The 22,180-nt window shown below is 34.5% G+C and overlaps 1 protein-coding gene across 6 annotated transcripts in view; it reads right to left on the bottom strand.

The window, feature by feature from the left end:
* Positions 1 to 1,165: 1,165 nt before the first annotated feature.
* Positions 1,166 to 22,180, bottom strand: part of LOC129744131 (uncharacterized) — an 85,089-nt gene continuing 64,074 nt past the window's right edge. For 5 of the 6 annotated variants that reach the window (XR_008736827.1, XR_008736824.1, XR_008736826.1 and 2 more), the window contains 4 exons: positions 16,897 to 17,156; positions 16,690 to 16,810; positions 8,374 to 9,944; positions 1,166 to 2,568 (listed from right to left, as the gene is read on the bottom strand). Coding sequence is in view for 1 of the 6 variants with exons in the window: in XM_055736526.1 (XP_055592501.1) it covers positions 8,568 to 9,944; positions 16,690 to 16,810; positions 16,897 to 17,156 (1,758 nt within the window). In the remaining 5 variants the exon portion in view is untranslated. Of the gene's footprint in view, positions 2,569 to 8,372; positions 9,945 to 16,689; positions 16,811 to 16,896; positions 17,157 to 22,180 lie in introns of those variants that run through there. The other variant, XM_055736526.1, reaches the window with a different exon arrangement.

Raw genomic sequence — 22,180 nt, 5'->3', positions numbered from 1 at the left:
GTTTATTTAATCTTACTCGTCCATTCATTCTTTGTTTTATTGAAAAAAAAAAAGGTTTGCCGTGTAGTCCTGGTCTATTTTATCAGGAATTAGAGTTTTTTCTTAAGTTCTACATTCAAAGGATTCTAGGAATCAGAAGAAACATCTGGAGCCATCATCATTTGAAAGCAACTTAAAGAATACTATCTTCAATCGAAAATTTTGACATCGTTAGAACGTGCTCAAAGAACGCTTAACTGAACCAGGTTGTTATGGTGATGTATGAGTGAGTATACCACCCAAGCGGTTATTCTGCAAGATGAAAAATAAATACTGAATGCGTTACCAATCCAAATAGCCAACATTTCAATTCATCAAAAATGTATTTCTGAGCTAGGTCTGGAGGAAAAATGGTAGCTGATGGGAAGTGATGTTACCGGGTTCGTCGACTGGATTCTTATTTAACAAATTCGTTCCGATGACCACTGCCTGGGAACACAGCACGTTCTAAATTCCTCCACAGACTTTCTGCATGCAATCTCAATCCTCAACGAATTCAATCACGGCCAATATTGATGCATGCACTGAGGTCGTCGAGTGGTTCCCCTTTATGTGATATTCGATCACAACGATATTTGGTTATGCATGCAACCAACGACGGTGTTTAAACACAGGACCAAACTGTTTCACGGTATGTTTACTGATTACACTGGACCATAGTTAAACTTCACAAATTTTATTTAAACAGAACTTTTTACAAACAAAAATAGACCTTTATTAACACATTAAAAAATAATCAAGTTTTATTCTCTTAAGAACCGAAATGGATGCTAGTTCGGAGGGCACTGACCTGCCGGATTTATTTGAATAGGTTCATAGGTTGTTTTGTTGTTGTTTCTTATCTCTAGGTAGTAGCTATGAGCGAGAGAGTTTGTACCTATCTGCTTACTATAAAAAGGGGTGTTCAAATCTACTATTTCAGTATAACAGATATGAGATGAGAGAAGATTAATCGCGAACAGGAAGATTTAGACGTACATCGAATTTTGACCATTCAATTTCAACACCGTCATAGCTTAAATAGATTGCAAAAATCTCTTAGAGTTCACAGCTCAGTTGAAAGAATTATCAATAACCAGTTTTAATTTGTTTAAGAAATTTCGGATAAAACATAAAAAATACATCATTAAACTTTTAACGTCTATATTTCGTAAATGTCATTTTTTTTCTCCTACATCTCGATCGGTCTGTCGCGCCAGGGTTACCTGCACGCCTATTTATTCTTTCTTAACCTTAAATAAATCAGCTGACTTTCGAGTTGAGTTGACTTTGTATCTGTGTCTGTCTGTGTTTGTGCTCTATTTCTGTGATCAGCAATTTTTTTTATTTCTTGATAACTATTCATAGTATTGTTTGAGCGTACAGTGTGTTTTTGTGTAATTGCAGTTAAGCATTCATTTAACTATTTAAACTTTTATCCATGGACTGGGTTCGGGTGTATGCTGCATCTTTAATAGATTTCGATAAGAATCTGAACTTATTCCGGTTGGTTCTACGCTTCGTTTAAATTATACGGAAATAGAACATCTTTTCTTTACCAACAGGATCTGCTACCAAATTCTCTAAGATCGTTAAAACAACGGAGATTTAAAGATATGTCGTTATTGATTCGCTAAAGTAAAAACCGAAATGTCTAACATACACAATATTTTTTATGGACATACAATAACAAGCTACCAACATGCATTTGGGTCGATAAGTGGGCAACTTTTCAAAAGTTTCCCATTTTGTATGGAGTTCTATATACAGTGAATGCAAACATAAATAAACAGTTGAAGAAAGATCGATAAAATCATAGAAAAAGTCACCTAGCACAGAGATCACACTTATTCAGTTTCCAGGGTAGAAAACTTTCACCTAATCAGTTCCACTTGTTCACAAGGATCAGTGACTTAAATTTTTCACAATTTTTGCTCTAGGGTTTGGCATTTCTTACTCTGTATTGGTAGTTTAGCATTTAACGTTATTCAGTGTTTCGTTCGAGGAGAATAAATGCTTATTTTTTCTGTTTTCCCGAAACAGGTATTGTATGTTGAGTTATTATTACCTTACAATGCTACTCACTACAGACAAGTGGGAGTTTGCTAAACAGTTGTTGATTGTTGAATAATGAACCACTATCAAATATCTGTCATAGGTTTTGAAGCCAACTGTATTGCGATGCGGTTAAGCTCATGTTTTTTTCTTGATCGCAATCCGCACGTCGTTTATCAGGATATCACCTTAATAAAAGCACCATTTGGAACAGTTCGAACTTAACCATAGAAAGTATTCTGTTATTTAATGAAAACAAAAGCTTAATCTAAGCATGGAACTAAAGATTTATCTTATCGCAGAGGCAAACAAAACTGGGTTTGACTATTTTACTTCTGGTCTACTGAAGAAAACTGGCTTCGAGTTAGGGTTGTGATGGTGTTTCCTGACGATGAGCTTTCCATTTGTTTACTTTTCCGTCTTCGAACGTGTTTTGACCACCTTATCCGGCTTCTTCGAACGAGGTAATGTAGTGCAGCTGGCGGACATTTTTTCCTGGAAAAGAAAGTTTATTTTAGTTGTTTTGATTGATTTTGATGCGAACAATAAGGAAGGTATATTATTCACACAAACTATTAAAGTTTCATTCAATAAATCGAGCTACGTTTCTTTGAACCATGCTTAACATTAGTTACCAAGACTGTTTGAATTTTTATTCGGTTTTTGAAGATTAAGATGAAATACATGAATTATGATATCATATTCTGTATGGATGTATTACAAAAGATGCCTTTTGAATTTGTCACGTTAGTGAAAAAAGTATGATCGACAACGATAATCGTTGCTTAAATAATGCGCCTCAGATATAATAACAAACAGTTGAAAACATAAAATGATCAAACCAGTTGAATTCAACGGTTGTTGATAGACTACAATTCCTTATTCGAAACTCTGGATATTAACTCTTGTGCAGTAGAGCTGTGATCGGAAAATTATTCTTCTAAAAATAAGAGAAGTAAAAAAAGAAAATAGGAACCAGTTTACTTTACAATGTTTCCAAAACATGATCAAAAATAATTTCATTTATAATATCTTTATTTGAAACGGCTCGACAAAAATAATTTTAAAAAATGACTAAAATTGACAAACGTCGACGAAAAATGACATTAAAAAATGTTTATTTTTAACAACAAATGAAGAAAAAAATTGGGAAAAATCCGTTCAATTTAGGCAAAGTGGGACAAAGTGTTCGGACGTGTTGCCAGAATCGAGTGGAGTCTGTACTTATGTATATACATATGTACATTAGTCCAAAAATTTTGAACTAAATAACATCAATTTAAAATGTGCTATCGATCACCTGAACGTCCCTTTCGAGTAAGAATAACAGTATTGTTGATATTTGTAATTTTATGATCGAAAAAAAACGATAAAAAAGCAAGTTACAAGAAAAATTTATTGACGGTTTTAGACTAGCTTTTTGCATTTTCAAAATTTGATTTTCATGGACCTTAATTGTTAGTTCAAAACAAAAGTATCAAGAGATTATTCATCAGAGTCGGACGAAAATTGTAGAAATTATAATAACTTTACTATAGCAGTTATGTTTGCATTTATAAATTCTACAGATTACAACTATTAGCTTTAACTTGGGAAAAATAGAACATGAGGGTGGTCAGCGAGTTTCCATTTTCAAATTCCCGTTTTTTTTCTCGGTTGTTCGATTGATATTTTATGATCATCCCAGTTTTAAAATACACAAATTAAAATGTTTATCAGGGTTTTTATTTAACCAAAATAAGACATTTTTTAAAAGTGTGAGAAGACTTGAAATTTTTAGTTATTCGAACTTCAAATTGAAAGGTTATTCAGATAACGAAGCTGAATGTTGGGATTAAAATGCAAAGGAGTAGGGAAATAAGTAACTTTGTGGAATTTGGTTCAACGATTTCTAAGATATAGAGAGCCAAATTTCTGTGTTTCTCGGCTATGATATTTTCGCGGTCCCTAAGGTGTTAATACTGTTAATCTGGATTTTGAGCCTGAATTTGCAATCCAAACTGAAAAAAATGCAGGTACATCGTAGATTGAATTTTAAATTTTAAGTCTTGATTCAAATTTTGAAAATTATTCAAAGGCTTTAATTTGCTTTTCAATTTTGATGTTTATATTTTGATAAACGCGCAAAATGTTTAATAGAATCATACAAAAATTTGGTGATTTGTTCTACCTTTTGTGCATTCATTGATGAATTATGTATGCATGGCCATTCATTTTAAATTTTTCTGGTTTTTTCGCATTTTTCTCCTCTCAAAGCAAGGCCGTGCGATTTTTGATAAATTGTTCCCTTTATTACCCAATTAAAAACAGTCAAAATTCTCAAAATATTTTGGAACTGGAACACGTTAGAGCACTACAATGCACTTAACTCAAAAATCACGATTTTTCAAGAAATTTTTTTTCTATGGAATTTGGAATTCAATTTTATACCACTTTTGAAAAAAAAAAATTATATTGTGATTTCAATGAACTTTAGAATTCAATAGGTTTATTTAGGGGAAAATGACTCATTTACATAGAATTTTCCTGGTTTTGATTTGAAATTCCAGTTTTTTCCCGGTTTTTCCGGTCCCATTTCCAATTTCTGGTTTATTTTTCCCGATTTTTGCGGTTCGCTGTCCACCCTGAATCATGCGCGCTCCAGGCAACAATTGATCTTTGAATTATCAGGAGTTCACATGCCAAATTAAAGCTTTATGGTAAATAACAATTAAAAAATGCAAAGATCGATTTCAAAATCGTCGATAAATTAACCGGTTCTTCGATCATAAAATCACAAATAACAACAATATTGTTAATCGTACACAAAAGTTAATATTAGACGATTAATAGCTAATTTATCCACTTCAATTATGAGAAAAAGAAAGAAGGGTGAAACATTTTAACACACAAGTTTCTTTTCCTTTTAGTAAAATTTTATATTTGAAGCAAAAATCAAAACTGTTCTATTTTTTTCTATTTTCAGTTTTATGTTTAGCGCCCGATTTTACAATTAAAATGTGGGTCGATCAATTAAGTTCACGATTTCTTTAAAATTCTGTAAACTAAAGATCTAACAAACCTAAATGAAAAACAGAAACTGATTTTGATTTTGAATCATATTGTTATCCTCCACTAAATTAAGGGTAAAATCTTCTGGCAGGATATTCTAGTTTCAGAGATACTAGGCCTTAAATAATAAAAATTTGAATATTTAAAAACAATTGAATAGATAACATTTTAACTACTTCTGACATCACTAAAGAAAGTGTTTGAGTATTTGATAATAAAGATTAATTTTATGGCTTAAAACAACTACCTACAAAATTTCATGAAAATTCCCGATTTTAACAGAACAGTTTGAAAAAAAAGGAAATATTAAATAGCTTTTTCCTCTGAAGTTGAAATTACTCGTCGCAGAACAATATTTTTGAAAACATACTATAACTTTAGCAAAAATTGCAATGTGAATTTTTGCGAGTTTACAAAAGTTATCAAAAAAAATTTAGTATTAGGGTTCTACTCCCCCAACCAGCTTGTCAATCTATCGAGGCAAATCGAGATATGTTCATTAGACCGCTGTAGAGTGTCCGTTTCCCGGGGATTTTCCCGTTCCCGGGAATCGGGAAATCTGATGGCCTGTTTCCCGGGAATTCCCGGGATCCCGGGAAATGTTCAAAACAATGTAAAATATATGCACTTTGATTCAAATATAGCATACAAACCCATAATTCGTTCAGAATTTACACTGTATAATGTTTTTTTTTTCTTATTTTTAATCAAATTAATCAAACTGTTTTCAACAATGATAAATTAAAAACAGTCAAATTAACTATAAATTAACCTGAATAATTCAAATGAAGAATTCATTCATGCAGGGGGATCGGGAATTCCCGAATTTTTCAAATTCCCGGGAATGTGTTGGGACAGACACTCTACGCTGCATGCTTTGTATGAAAATTTCAAATATATACATTTTTACACCTCCCATAACACTTTTTGGTTGATTTAATGCCACACATAGTAATAAAATTTTTGGAAGGGATTCATTCAGTCAAGAATTAGCGTAACGAATTTTGATTTTGTATGGAAATTTGTATGGGATAACAAAATTTTTCATTCAAAAATCGCCAGAGATGTACTGAATGTTCTAAAAAAAATATATTTTTGGATTTTAAAAATTTCTTAATTCTGGTAGTACAACTTTTACCCCAGTAAAGATATTCAATGCAATATAAAAAAAATCAAAATGTATTTTTTATTTAAGCGATCTTGACTGCTCATTTTAAAGCTGTTTAACCGTAGGATGAAAATAAAAAATAGCAAAAAACTGCTTTGCATAACAAAAATTTTACGTATGAAATGTTACATTGATAATTCGTTATAGCCATACGAAACCATAATACTCAGGTCTTTTTTTTCTCACTACCTATCCGTTGATTATTTTAAATGTTTTGTTATTTATCTTTGAATGTCTTTGAATTAATAAAAAAAAAATGCTGGTTCAACAAAATTTATAGACAATCAATTCAAACAAACATGCCGCCAAAAACACTAAATCACATCATCGTAAAGATCGTCTCAATTTTAGCTTTTTATCACAACAATCTTTTTAATTGAGAAATTTATAAAAACAAAAACGGAAAGTGGCGCGTTGTGATACCACGATTTAAATCCAACATATTTCGAAAATGACTTTATCAAGAAAAATCTTTAAAAATCAATATGAGGCGCTTTAAATAATGAACTTCTGGACAGTTATTTTCAGTGATAGACACAACCAACTCTAAATTTTACAAACGATTTACAAAAAAAAACAAAAAAATTTATCGCTTACCGCTGAAATGAGCTTTTAGGTTAGTTGACAAATACAGTTAAGTTTTATTTTAAAAGTACTTTGCGTTGAAGCATAGATGTCACAATTTTGAAAAAAATTGAAAAAAAAACCTGTCAATTTCTCAAAGAATAAAAATCGGAAGATCTTACAAGGGGAGGGGAGGGGTTGGTTTTGAAAAATTTTACTTTGTCTAACCTGGAGGGAGGGTGGCTTAAAAACTTCATACAAATTTCCATACAATATTGAATCGCGTTGCGCTAATTCAGGAATCAACCAAATCATCTCAAATTTTACACTGATGCTTGATGACCCAAAAGAAATCGAAATAACATTTGGAAGCAAAAAGTCATTTTTTGCAGCGGTCTAATTTTCATTGTTGTGTGAAAAATATGACTTGAGGTCTCTTAAGATAATCAGATGAATTTATCTACTTTAATTTTTTTTTTCTGCCAAAATTATTTAGGGGTCCGAGATTGATCTTTGCGGACGAAAATCCTGGAAAAAAAATTGGTACAGGGCTAAATATTAGAACCTTGAAATTACCAGATGCCATAGTTTCGCAAAAATATTTTTGGATGAATTTTTTTTTTCTTCATGTTTTTTGTAGGTTTTGTCGTAATTTCTCGATCCATTCTGAAAAGATTTCAGGATTTTTCGGGATCCTCCTTCGAAGATCCAAGGTTTGCCGTTTTTTGGAGGATGTTGGAAAAATTGCTTTCTCAAAGTATGTTGAAGGAACCGTCTTCTCAGCCATTTTAGAGGACTCTGGGGGTACGGACTGTTTGTCTATTCTGAGGATGCTTTCACTTTAAGAATTGTCAAACGAATGAGCACAATCGAGCTGGGGGAGGATTTTTCGTTCAGAACCTTTTCCCCATTGAATGCATATGGATGATCTGTTCCATTGAAAAACTTATATTTTACGCCCTCTTCTATATTCCCTACAGGTTTCAAAAGCGACTCCGAAAAAAGCTTCAAACCTGAATCCGCGTACTTGAATCTCATTTTTTTAAATGTAAAAACAACATGTAAATTTTAACCAAAAATACTTTTTTAACACCATGTATTTCTAAATTTGAAACACCCCAATGTTCATTAATCGCCAAAACTCTTCAATAACACTTTCAACCGTAAAACACAAATATGATTTTTATCAAAATTCAACTCAAAGTCCAAAGCAGGTTAAAATAAGCACAGGAGGATTCGCATTCTTATCCGATAAGTTTTGCCAATCCGCAATAACAATACATAAACTAAGTGATGAATTGGATATGAAAAGCATTATCATATCAGGTGAAACGATACTATCGAAATGATAAATGTATGAAAAATAAAATTCAAATAAAGCGAATCAAGCATCAACCACTCAATTTGTAATCACAAGAAGTTGCTCGGGTAAAAGTTTTTAAACTGAAACACAAAACAATCGAACTAAACGAACAAATGGAAAACTATATGAAAAAAATAAGAAATTTTCTACGTACAACTGAGGCAAGACTCCAAAACTAAAAAGTGAAGGAATATCCTGGTCACAACGGCCTTCAATCACCCACATCATTCGAGGGCCTACAACTTAAGAGGCGCGAATTGCAACATGATTTGCACTTGTTAACAGGGGTTCTCAGGTTCAGATTTGGCAGGGAGCTGTGGAATTTGGTAGTGATTCTTAGATGACCAATTAAATTTCAGTTTCCTTAGGAAGACCGGAATCGACGGATCGGTTTCCGGTGCTAGAGCTAGACGCCGATGATGAATGATCATGTTTGAACATTCCTGTAATCGAACTCATCAGTTTGTTCGATTTGGTCTTTTTATCCTTTTCTTGAGCTGGAACATCTTGGGTTGAAGGCTTTTTGGGCCTCGGAGGAGCCGATACCGATGGGCTTTGCTTTGTGGCCCTTTCGGGGGGTTTGGGTACGACCGTTGGCTCCGAGGTTGTAATTACGGGTTCGATTTTTGAAGCTACAGGAACGGGAGGTGCCTTTCGTTTTCCATGAGATATTGGTTTCTTAGAATCATCCGTATGGACGCTGCTAGCTTCAGAGTTTGCCAACGAAGTAGTGGAAGCTGTCAAATCAGAAAGTGATACGTGAATTTCTCCAGCTGGTGTTAAAGGTACAAGAGCATCCTTTTGAGTTTTCAAACCTGATGGCGTGTCAACTACAATAATTGGCTCAAGTGCTCCAACATTGTGTGATGGTTTGTCCTCTGAAATGTGCAATTTACTTTCCAGAAAAGTTGCGTCTTCTGAAATATGTAGTTTTTCTTCCAGAAAAGATGTGTCTTGAGCTTTTGGTTCAGTGTCAAAATTATCAGTTATTGATTCTGGAATTATATCTGGAACTCCCTCATTGATTTTGTTTTCCGAAATACTCGCATTTTCTTGGGAAACATTCGAGTCAACTGCATTTTCTTTATTCAGAAGGGGTTCATCTTCTAACTCTTGGAACTGATCTTCCCCTACAATAGCTACATTTTCCGATAGACTTCCATCAACTTCGAGTTCCATAAATTCATCATCGTCACTAGCGACTGATATGGTATCTCGGAATAAATCTTCAGAGAAGCTATTTTCAGACTGTTCCTGTTGCTCAGTTTTGGTGTTCTTAATGGAACTAACTTCATCCGCAATCTTCTCTACATCATGAGCTTCAATAACTGGAGTGTTCAAAACAGCCGAAGCAGTTTTATTTTGCTCATGAATCTTCTCCACAGGTTTTTCCTCCAGCACTTCAATCGCCTCTTCACTGTCATGTTTGCTCTCGGGTTCATCTTTTTTCTGAGATTCCATCCACTGCAAAAATAGCTCATATTTTTCATCGATTTCCGGTAACCCAGAAAGAGATCCCGTTCTTTGAGGAGTATAAATTGGCGCAGAAGGGCCCCTGGTATCGAATGCATGACTTTCCTGGGTAATAGCTGGCAGAGGGCTTGGAGGTAATTCGTACAAAGTAGCCGATCCACCGACTCCACCGCCAAACTGAGAACCACTGCCCCCGTTGGCATTGTAGACAATTCCCGAGGAACCGTCATAGAAGACATCATCGTAGTCCTCCTGTAGGGTGATTTTGCGTTTCGTTGCAATCAGTCAGACACAGGAACACAAAATAAAATAAAACAAAACTGCTATCGTAAGGTGCACGTAGAATCATAATGGTGTAATTTTTATTCAATATCACTTAACTACAACTAGATGTTCTAAAATAAATCGATTGCTAGTTTTAACTTGACACGATCACTTTTTACTTAGAACTTAAATGAATCATTTGAGGATCCCTGTTGGAAGCGCGTGTACTTGGGATATTCAAGGGAAGTTAAAAACACTATTCGAGGATCAGCTGAAAAAATCTGAACATTCAAGAATCTTCAGTTATTGGCTCTGAAGACAAAAACAACATGCGACAAACGAAAGGTTTAACACTGGTGCATTAATGCTTTAAAATTATTAAGTTGTTATTTATAACACAAATAAAATCTAAACCGAAAGAAAGTTCTTGGTCAACACATTAAGGACCGCGGAGAAATCTAAGCTAAGAAACACTGAAATTCGGCATTCTATATCTGGTTATTCACTGGAAAAAATTTCAAAAATTAGTATCTTTGAGTTACCGAAAGTGTTTTGTTCAATTTTGAAGAATAGGATTTTTTTTATTTAAATTGATAACATTTGAGATATTCTTCAAGTAGCATAGTCGAGAAAAACAAGAATTCTTGAATTTGGTCCGCTATGTGGTAAGTCGTTGAATACTGAATTTCCACTGCTTTTGAAACTTCTTTTTTACACAAATCGATTTAGATTAGTTGGTTGGTCAGGTTCTGTGCAACACGAAATCTAGCCAATCAAAAATATTGAAACTTTATATGTTTCCTGAATAATGAATTTGTTATCCATGTCACATTGACGGACCTTTAGGTTATCGAATCAATGTTCGACCGTGAACTAAAATAGAGGGTGATACGGTCAAAATTTGGTCAAGGGAAAACGCGTGTAAATCGCTGAAATCGTTTATTTAGAAAATCAAATTAAATTTCTTATTCAAGTTTAATTAGTATAAAATTAAAAAAAAAATATTCAGCTAGGCTTCCGCTTTTCCCAAACCGAATTGCCGGGCCTTACGCTTATCCCCTGCCATAAGATTTTGTACAGCCACCTTGTCCACCTTCTTCGCCGCAGAAAGCCAGTTGCCTTGAACTGCTGCTCGTCTTTAGCAGTTTTTTTTGTTCTTCTTTAGGTTCCGCTTAACAATAGCCCAGTATTTCTCAATTTAGCGGAGCTCTGGCGTGTTGGGAGGCTTCTTTTCCTTGGGAACCACCTGCACGTTGTTGGCGGCGTACCACTCCATGGCCTTTTTACCGTTATGGCAAAATGCCAAATCCGGTCAAAACAGTACGGAACAACCGTGTTTCTTCAGGAAAGGCAGCAGACGTTTATTTAAACAGTCTTTCACGTGAATTTCTTGGTTGACAGTCCCGGAAGCTATGAAAATGCTGCTTTTTAAGCCACAGGTACAGATGGCTTGCCATACTAGATATTTCTTCGCAAACTTTGACAGTTTCATGTGCTTGAAAATATTTGCTACCTTTCCCCTTCCTTTTGCCGTATAAAACTCCTGTCCCGGAAGCTGCTTGTAGTCGGCTTTGACGTAGATTTCGTCGTCCATTACCACGCAACCACGCCTCCGGGATCGCGCTTTGGCCGTCGTATTTTGTTTATCATCGCGATTTGGAGTCACTACCTTCTTGTAAGACGATAGTCCGGCTCGTTTTTTGGCTCGATGCACGGTTGTAGACGATACACCCAGCTTATAAGCGGCATCTCGAGAGAGGTTAGGGTTTCGCTTGAAACTACCGGCAACTCTCTTTGTCGTCTCAGCGGCTTCCGGTTTTCGATTTCCCTCCGATCCAGACTTCCTGGCTGTCGACAAATGTTCCTAAACACTATAATTACATTTGTAACGGTTGATTTGACAACTTTTAGCGATTTTGCCAGCTTTGCGTGCGAGTAGCTCAGATTTTCGCGATGCGCGAGCAAAATTTTGATACGCTGCACTTCTTTCTTGGACGGCATTTTGACAACTGAAGAGTGAATTCCAAAATCAAAATAGGAGCAACATTCTACACACAAACACCTTCAAAATGAAGGGTGTTCAGGTTTTTCAAATACAAATTTGAAAGAATTACGTCAAGTTGATATTAACCAAATTTTGACCGTATTACCCTTTAAACACGCTATAATATGCTATTTTTTATCACGCTGGATATAGCGCGTCACTCCCAAATGCTGAACATCGCTTCAATTTTTCAAAACGGTTTAACTTACTTTGGTCTGTTTAAATGCCTTCAAATCAAAATATCTTAAAATTTTAGTAAGGAGAATGAGGATACTTGATCCCTTCACCAACAGGAGAGGTTGCAAAAATTCAATGTTCCAATTCAATGTTTGCAGGTGTATTGAAATAAGTAAATGTATTTTTTTTGTTTTTGCCACATACACACGCACAGCGCTCGGTTATGGATAGAGAGGGATGTGAAAACGTTTTTATTTTGTTTCTTTCAGTCCTACACAATGCGGTAGCGCTGATAGGTTAATCGAATCATCGCCGCTCACGTTTTCTTATGCCAATTACGCTGTGTTATCGGGAAATCATGATTGGAGTAGTGAAATTTCAGCTATATTTTCAATTTTTCTCTCAAACTAAAAATTCACTGTCAGTTTTTTCGTAGTGAACAGTTCAAGTTAATCATTTTTCAATGTTTTCTGACAAAAGAAAATAACATTTCCTACAAAAACACAGCAAATTAGAGCCAAAAACGCCCCGTGTGCACTTTTGCGTAGAATCAAAACACATGCCGAAGCTAGTTCTACGAGAAACTGTCACACGGCTACAATTTTTCTTTTTTTCCTAAAATCTCAAGATAAACCGTAATTTGGAAAATACGTTCCTCTTTGGTTATAAAAATGTATAGTTGAGAATGGATCCTTTAAGTAGTGCCTACCGAAAAATGTTTGTGAATATTTCTCTGAATAAAACACTCAAGGCTTCTCGCTCCTCCTCCGCCCTCAATTTTAGTGTTTTTTTCGATGAATAACATTATATTCAACAGTTTAAACTTATCTTAAGAGAATTTTTTGATAAAATTTGCATTTTTAATAGAATTTTCTCTAGTGTGACATTCTTGCGTAAAAACATCAACATAGAGACAACCACCTTGATGAAAATTTCGTATAAGTTCAGAACAAAGTACCTATACTTGTTTGTGTTTTTATGAGAAACTTAACACTAAAAAAGAGTGTTTCCAGCAAAAAAGTGAAAACGACCCAAAAGTCACATGGGACAGTCTTGCTTAGAACGGCAGTAAATTTATCAAAATATTCATTCCAATATTTCAATCGTTGAGGAATGATACAATCACCATTATTCACTTATCATTCCAGAGCAAAGGTTAACTCTTAATTACGTAGGTTTTTTTAAATGTTACCTCTGGGTTCAATTTATCACTTGAGTTCAAAAAGACATGTCGCTCTTAATGATTCGTGATCACCATTCAGAATGAAATAACGTATATTTAATTTATCTAAAGTCTCGGATTTGCAAAAAATCACCAGCACAAGAATAAGAGTGTCCTACCCGGGCTTTCCCGGTCGGCAATAAAAAAAATCGAGAATTCCCGAATCCTGGGAAACACCTAAAAAATCCCGGAAATTCACGAAGCCAATAAAAAGTGGTAAATTACTAAATATTTACAGGATCTAAATTGGAAAAAATGAATCCGATTTAGCAAGGAAAAAGATAGTTCTACCTTGATGGCTTAGTCTTAGATATTATTTTTTCTTTAATTTGATTAATACATTGAATATGATAAAAAATGCTTTTCCATCGAAAGCTTAGTGTAAAAGTGAAAAACGAGGAAGAATCTATAAAACCAGACAATTTCTATAATGAAACTCTCCGGAAAGAATCTGAATGTTTTATTTTGTAAAACACATAATTAAGAAATTCCGTTTCGGATATTGTTTACAGTAGAAAAATCATGAGCAAAGAAATGACACATTATGAAACAAAAGGATAGTTATCTGAAAGTTTACGATATTTGATGAACAACCTGCAGTCTAGCTTAAATAATAATTTTTTTCGATAGTGAAAAATCGTTCTCAATTATATCAAATTTTTGCAGTTAGAATCAGAGCAGTTTGTCTGTTAAAGTACTTTGCTTCTGGGCCTTGGGTTCGCTTATTAAAATTTTAAGGCATTAAAACTACCTAAACTACCTACTACCTAAAATTTAAAAATACCATATCGATAAGGATTCGTACGCAGTAGATGGTTAAGATCTTCATATTGAAACCTTCATTTTCAATTTTTCCAGAATCCCGGGAACGCTACAATACCCGGGAAATGGACACTCAAACAAGAATGTACAACCATCTTAATTTCTGCTCATCTCAACTTCCAATTCCGGTTCCAACTTCCAATTCCAAATTGCAAATCACACCTATAATACTGCTAGCCGTGTGGTACATCAAGCTTCATTGGAAAGAACAACATTATTCTGATTATCGGTCCAAGAAATCCACTTTTAGTGACCTTGATCAGGCGCTTTCAGCTTCCACAGAATTCTGGCGACAAAACACTAGCGCCAAATGAGGGTTGACGGGTTGAGATCCACTCTCGAGCTGGGTTGCCAGCATTATTTTTCAAAATTCAGGGACATGAGAAATAAAAATCAGGATACATGGTTTAACGGAAATTCGGTCTAAGTTGTGACCTTTTTTTGAAGTCTTTCCACATTTTGACCCCCACCAATAAAGTCTTTAATGAAGTTCCGTACAATCCATTTTCCATCATATTCACAAAAATCAGGAAGATTACGGTTATTTCCAAAAATCAGGGGTAAACGGAGGTTCATCCAGTTATCAGGTTGGGCGTCCAAAACACAGGCACATTGGCAACTCTGTATGAGAGTTTATCGTAACATCAACAAAGCTAGCAATCGCTAGCACAACTAAATAGCCTCTCTTGTATCCAGATCGGTGCCGTGGATCTTCAATGAAGGCCGCTATTCTTGTAAGCTGCAGACGTTCTTAGAAAAATAAAGTCCACTTAAAAAAAAGTGTTAATTTTTTGCATTCAACAACAAATGCTTAAATCAGAGGCGAACTAACCTCGAGTTTGAACATTCTTCACGCACACACATGCATCAGTGCAAATTGCATTGTTGTAAACAATATAAACATAAACATTGTGTGAGTGAAGTTACGTTTGATTTTCAAAGTATTAGTGTGATGATGATGACTCAAAGCTTGAATGTAAAGCTGTAATGCTTGTGTGCAAAGCTGCAAATCTTGGATCCCATATCGCAGGGCGGCAGCACCATAAACATTGTGTAGGTGACGCCAGCGATTTCTTCGAAAAAACAACAGCCCGACTATCTTGATTCTTGATACTTGGAGATCTTTGCCTTGATGCAATTCTAATTCTTTGATTTAGTGATCTTAAAATTTCCAAGGCGTTCACACAGTACCAAGTACCCATTTCTTGAACAAAATCATCCAGGACACCTGAATTAATTCCGGATATTCGAAACTGAGCATGAATTCGGTTTAATTGCAAGAAAGTGCTGCCATCTATGACTTAAAACTAGAGAAATTGTGTTTGATTAAAAAAAAAAAACATAAGTAATTTTGATTTTGAAGCCTGTTTTTTGGATTCAAATTCAGCCTCAAATCTATGTGTCACGTCAGTGACCTTCAGTTTTGCAACACTTACTACGGGGTCAATCACCCTAGAGCTGAGAGTGATATTCGGACGCCTCAAGTCAGAGGAGCCAAGAAAGACACAACCTGTTGCTTGGACTTCAAAAGTATATCTGTCTTTATTTTGACTTCAGCGATAAGCTTACTATTAACTACAAAGGTAGACATGGAATTCTCTCCTCTCACTATGTTTCATCATTTTGCATCATACTAATGAATGTTAATAAAGAAATCAAGCTGTTTGATAAAGTATTCTAGCTCAAATATCAAATTCTTTAGCGCTAGAGGAGCATCTCTTAAAACTATCTTTTAAAACCTTTGAAAACCTTCGGAATTCTAGATATCTCCTCAAAATGCCGCTATCTATTCAAATAATTCGTAGAAGCATTATTATTCACTTTTACACAGTAAATTTTTGGGAATAATCTTGTTTTTGTTGAAAAACACAAATGGTACTATTGTTATTTCGCACCCTTTTTTCATAGTTTTGGTCCTCAACGCCAATTGCTACGTCCAAAAAAAGTAAACTTATACTTTATCCGTAAAATGATTCGAAACAAATAGCAGAAGAAAATTTTGGTGATTTACAATCTTTCAGTTATTTTAACAAGCAAAACACATAGTAATACTATTCTTATTTCACTCACTGTATTAGTCTGTGCCTCGATTTCGATTGCGTTAGAGCAAAATTTTCAGGACATGCTTATTAACAAGAATTTAGTTTTTTTATCCGTTTTGATTACAAAAAAACCAAAATGATTATTTCGTTTAAATTTTGCTCGGATTAGTATGCTGATAGAACATTCTTCCATGTTTATTTTCATCACTAGCCTGATAAAAGTAGATTTTATTTGGCGTTTTTTCTCAAAAAGTGTTTTCTCGTAGCGGAAAAGAAAGTAGGACAGGTTATTTACTCATGGATATAGAAAATTCTTTAAAACTTAATAAATTTTTAGCTGTATCTCGTTTTAAATTTCAATGGTGATCGTATCAAGTTAAAACACAGCATACCCTACACTACATATAATAACGTAAAAAGACTCACCTCACGCGTTTTGGATTTCACCCTCGGTCGGGCCGCAGTATTACTCATCGAAGCCGTTCGACTCAATCCGGGCTCGGCACTTGAATATCCTGAACTGATATCGTCTGAGGAACGAATGTAGCTAAAATGAATAAATTTGTTTTAATAATGTTCATTAAAAGGGTGATGAATCTAAAAGGGGAGGGGGCAGGGTCTTGGGAAACCTACTTGTAGGGCGGCGGCGGTGGCTGGTGGTGGTGTGGTGTCCCCGCCAGTTCCACCTCGGGAAAGTACATGTCCATGTGGCGACCACCGGAAGAGGACCGGGCGCTCTTGGAACGCAACACCCGCTGGGATGGGCGCTGGGACGACGACGCTGAGGACATCATCAACTCCTCGATTTCCTCCTGGGTGCGGTGAGTGTCCGGTTCCGAGAGGTCGCTCAGGCTGTAGCTTTTGCGTAGCGTCTGCACCAAACCGCCTCCACCCTGCCACGCACCCACGCAACGGTCAGAATGGGCGGAGTAGACAGGTAGCCAGGCAGGCAGTGTGATGGGTGAGTGTGAGTGAGATACAGAAGGCGACAAAGAACCAAAGAGTTACACGGGTTGAGATCCACCGAATCCACAGTGGCAAGGGTTGGAAATCAACGGACGACCAGCAGACAAAATGATTCGATCGATTTCGGACGAGGTAACAAAAGAGACAAAAATAAATAGAATTAAGCTCTGTAAAAAATGGCTGCAGATGCTATTCCTGTTTCTTGATTTTAAGGTTTTTGGAGGATTTAATAGGCGATTAAGTTTTATACAAAGCTGAATAGCTGGCATTTGATCAGAAGGGTATGATAGAAATTTGTGCGTGAAATCAATTATTGAAATGAAAACAATAAGTTAGTATGGGAAAAATAAAAGAAATAACAAAATGAATACATACCAACCTATGGTGAAATAAGACCAGGAACACATCAAGTCAGGGTAACTAAAACTATAGTATGTGCAGGGCTTTCGAAACGATTTTTATAAGCTAATTTTACATCAACTTCAAAAGTTTTTAAATTCTTTAATCGAAAAAAACCTAACGAATACTAAGTTTCATATAAATCCCAGTTGACATTGATATTTCCATAAATTTCATGAATGAAATAATGTAAAACTAATAAATAATCGTAAAATATATTTGAAAAATACGTACTTAACAATAAATTCACTGAATGCTGATATTCGTAATTCAACATTATATTTATAGACAATTAACATGTTTTTCTCCAAGGCGTTGCAGAAAACAAAAGACAGTACTTGTTCGTTTATCGGACGCATTGGGACCGAAGGGTGCATCCGACTACCGGAAACGTCCGATTACCGAAGGTGTGTTGACAGAAACATTATTCTGGTAAAAAATTTTGGCTAAAGACACTATTTTTAATTATAATTGTTGTATTATTGAAGATTGAATAATAAGGCTCGAACAAATATCAATTTCTTCATTATCTTTCATTTTCCTCCCCTCGCGATGTTCCAACTCCGAGTGACAAAAGAAGGATTTGAAATTTGTTCAGGCTTAAGTAGTGAAAAAAACTGAATCGAATGAGTTTTAAGAGCAACAAATATTTGTAAACAAATTTATGGAATTAATAGGAATTTGCTGATGTCATAACCGAGCACAAAAAAAGATCAATGAATAAACAGGAAAAAATCCGATTTGCGAAATATTCTAAAAAACTAGAATTTTCGCAATTATTTCAACAGGGTGACCATTTTCAAATTCTCGATTTTTTCCCGGTTTTCCCGATTGAGATGATTTAATGGTTTTCTCTGTTTCAAAATGTGAACTTATATGTTTAACAGGTTTTTTGACCAAGAATGAAGATATTTTTATGCAAGATGAACGTAAAAGTGAGTGAGAGGACTTAATTTTTTTAGTTTAATCTTGAAACTCAAAGTTTATTCACGGTAATACGGTAAGAAAATAATTCTAGTTGCCCTACTCTTAACCGAAAATTGTTACCTTCTTTTCAATCTTTCACACAATCTTTGCCTACTAGAAGGAAAAATGCTTTACTTTTATTATTTGCATGAGATAAACTATAGTTTTGATATGATGCCATGTATATAATACTTTTAAAATATCAAGTTTAAATACTGAATTTAACTGTTGCAATCTTGCTTCTGAATTCTGAAATTTGAAACACAATCAAGCGCGATAAATTTCGTATTGAATAGCCGATCCATGAATCAACTCAATTTCAAGTTTGGATTCATTATTCAAATTTCATTTTTAACTTCTGACGCTTATGACGGAAAAAGAAATCAAGTTTTATTCTATACAGTGAGCGAAATAAGAATTGCACCACTATGGTTTTTGGTTTATAAAATATGAATAATTGAAAATTGCGAAAATTTCCTTCCACAGTTTGTTCTGAATTGCTTTACGGATAAATCAAGCATAAGTTTACTTTTTTTGGACGTAGCAATTGGCGTTGAGAACCAAAAATGTGAAAAAGGGATGCGAAATAACAATAGCACCACTTGAGTTTTTCAACAAAAACAAGCTTATTTATAAAAAATTACTGGGTAAAAGTGAATAATAACGCTTCTATGAATTATTTGAATAAATAACTGCATTTTAAGGAGTTTCCCAGAATTCCATAGGTTTTCATAGGTTTTAATTAGGGGGTTTTAAGAGATGCTCCTCTAGCGTTAAGGAATTTGATATTTGAGCTGTAATTGTTTACCAAACTACTTATTTTCTTCATAAACGTTCATAAGTATGATGCAAAATGATGAAACATAGATTTGACGCTGAGTTTGAATCCAAAAAGTAGCTTGGAATTCAAAAATACTAATGTTTTTTTAATAGTCAAACACTATTTCTCTAGATTTAAGTCATAGATGGCAGCACTATCTTGCCATTTAACCAAATTCATGCCCATTTTCGAATATCCGGGATTAATTAGGAAGTGCTGAATAATTTTGATCAAGAAATAAATACATGTACCGTGTGCACGCTTTGGAAATTCTAAAATCACTTAATTCAAAAAAAATTAGAATTGCATCAAGGTTGCTAAAAGTGAGTTTTTTGGACCGATTATCAGAATAAAGTTATACTTTGCGATGGAGCTTGATGGACCAAGCGGCTAGCAGTATTATTGGTATGATTTGCAATTGAATCGGAAGTTGAGATAAGCAGGAATTTTTGCGGTTGTACATTTTTGTGGTGGTGATTCTTTTGCAAATCCGGAAAAGCTTTCTGCAGCGTGAACTTCCACAAAACTGTGATGAGAAAATACCTCAAAATGATGAATATGGGCCTCAATAAACCTGGAAAATCAATATTGAGACTAAATTTGGTTTTAACTGCAAGATAGTGCTGCCATCTACGACTTGAAATGAATAAAGTGTGGTTTACTGAACAAAATCTAAGTTTTTGATTTCCAACCTATTTTTTTCTGATTCAAAATTAATCCCGAATGTTTGTTTCATCATTTCACTTAATTTTTATGCAGAAAATAAGTAGTTTGCTAAAGAATTACAGCTTAAATAACAAATTCCTTAACGCTAGAGGAGCATCTCTTAAAACCCCCTAATTAAAACTTATGAAAACCTCTGGCATTCTGGGAAACTCCTTAAAATGCAGTTATTTATTCAAATAATTCGTAAAAACATTATTATTCACTTTTACACAGTAAATTTTTAACAATAAGCTTATTTTTGTTGAAAAACTCAAGTGGTTCTATTCTCCCCTTTTCCACATTTTTGGTTCTCAACGCCAATTGCTACGCCCAAAAAAAGTAAACTTATGCTTGATTTATCCGTTAAACAATTCAGAACAAACTGTGGAAGAAAATTTTCGTAGGCGCAAGTTTCTAGTTTTTAGATAAATACAGTATTTTCAATTCTATTTAATGATAATTACTGTATAAACAGGGTTATCCAATCTTCTGGAAAGGATCGATTCCCCAGATCGATTCAGCTGAATGGTTCCAGGATCGATCCACCTGAAAAATCGAAGCAAAAGGATCGATTTCTGCAAGATCGATCTTTTAAATTTTTGCTAGGAGTGCTGCATGAGGGCTGCTTAAAGCTGAAGTAAATAGTGATAAACTATAGGAAAGCTGGTACATTTCAACTGATTATGAGCAATAAAAAATGTGTTTTCAAATTCAACTTCATTATGTTCAACTTATCGTGACTTTGGTTGAATATATATAAAGCTTGCCAGATTAACCAGTTTTTTAGGGTTTGCCCGAATATATAACACAAAATTTGGGAAAAGTTCGGTCTGGTCCGGTTGTCCGGTTTCTTTGAAATAGCCCAGATTTATTTACTCTATTTGCCAAATAAAAAAAAGAACAATTGAGCATTTTTTGAGAAAGTTTTATAAAAAAAAAACATGAAAGGTTTCTTGAAAACCTTAAACACGATTTAAAATCTGCTGATAGGTTTGACGAACAAAATTTGTTCTTGAGGTTCTTTTTTTATTTTTGTTGAGTTATTCCTGGATTTTGACCAAATTTGTCCAGATATGACCCGGATTTTCGGTTGACAATTTTGAAATCCAGTGCTCGGTTTTTGCCAGGTTTTTAGATAAAACAGCCCGGATTTGTCCAGCGGATACGAGCTGAAAAAGTTCTGGCAACCTTAGTGTATATGACATATCAAAAACAGATAAAAGAATATTTGCATTTTTCCATACGACATACTTTCAAGTCTAAATTATAAGCAAAATAGATAAGAATAAGTCTTAATGATGTAATTTTACTGATCAAAACAATTCTACCATTTTAAGTTAGTTTATTTGCTAATGATAATGCTAATTTTGAAAAGGCTCCGGATTTTTATTTACGCTGGTGTTTTTAATACCCAACTCAACCGCAGGTCATGGCACAAAAGTATTTGGAAGGCTAAATTTCAATTCTTCCAAATTTTCAAGTATAGTTTTCATAAATAGTAGAAGCAATATTAAAATATTAATTTCAGGAATGTTATTATTCAAATTTGAATGATTAATTTTTCAACAAATGATTTTTTTTATTGTGGTCTCATTTAAATGCTGAACAGCCTTCTGCCAAGTTTCAACAAGGCTTCTGTAAAATTTTCAATATTCTGTGATCTCTAACACAGATTCTGTGACGAAAATTTGGCAAAATTCTTGGAGATTTCAAATTATTCTGTGATTTCGGCTATGAGACTTGAAAGTATCGATAAGAAGTTGGATCTTGAGCTTAGTAAAATACTGAAGCTTAATTCAAGGCTGAATAAGCTTTCAAGTGACCGTTCTATGGGACCTTCGATTACTTGAGTTTTTGATAAAAGTTCTGGTGTACCTCAAGAATATAGAGGTAAAACGCTGCCTATTAGTAGGTCTCGATTTAATTGGCATGAAAACACCAATAACGAAGCAGTCTTTAGGATGGTGTAGGAATCTAAATTCAACACGAAACTTAATCTTAAGATCTCAGAAATAAAAAGAAAAATAACTTTCAAAGATCGAAAGACCGGATCGAAAATAA

The sequence above is a fragment of the Uranotaenia lowii genome, chromosome 2, assembly GCF_029784155.1.
Source record: "Uranotaenia lowii strain MFRU-FL chromosome 2, ASM2978415v1, whole genome shotgun sequence".
In the NCBI taxonomy this organism is placed as follows: domain Eukaryota; kingdom Metazoa; phylum Arthropoda; class Insecta; order Diptera; family Culicidae; genus Uranotaenia; species Uranotaenia lowii.
Note: the sequence above shows the minus strand (reverse complement) of the source record. Positions and strands in the feature narration are given on the sequence as shown.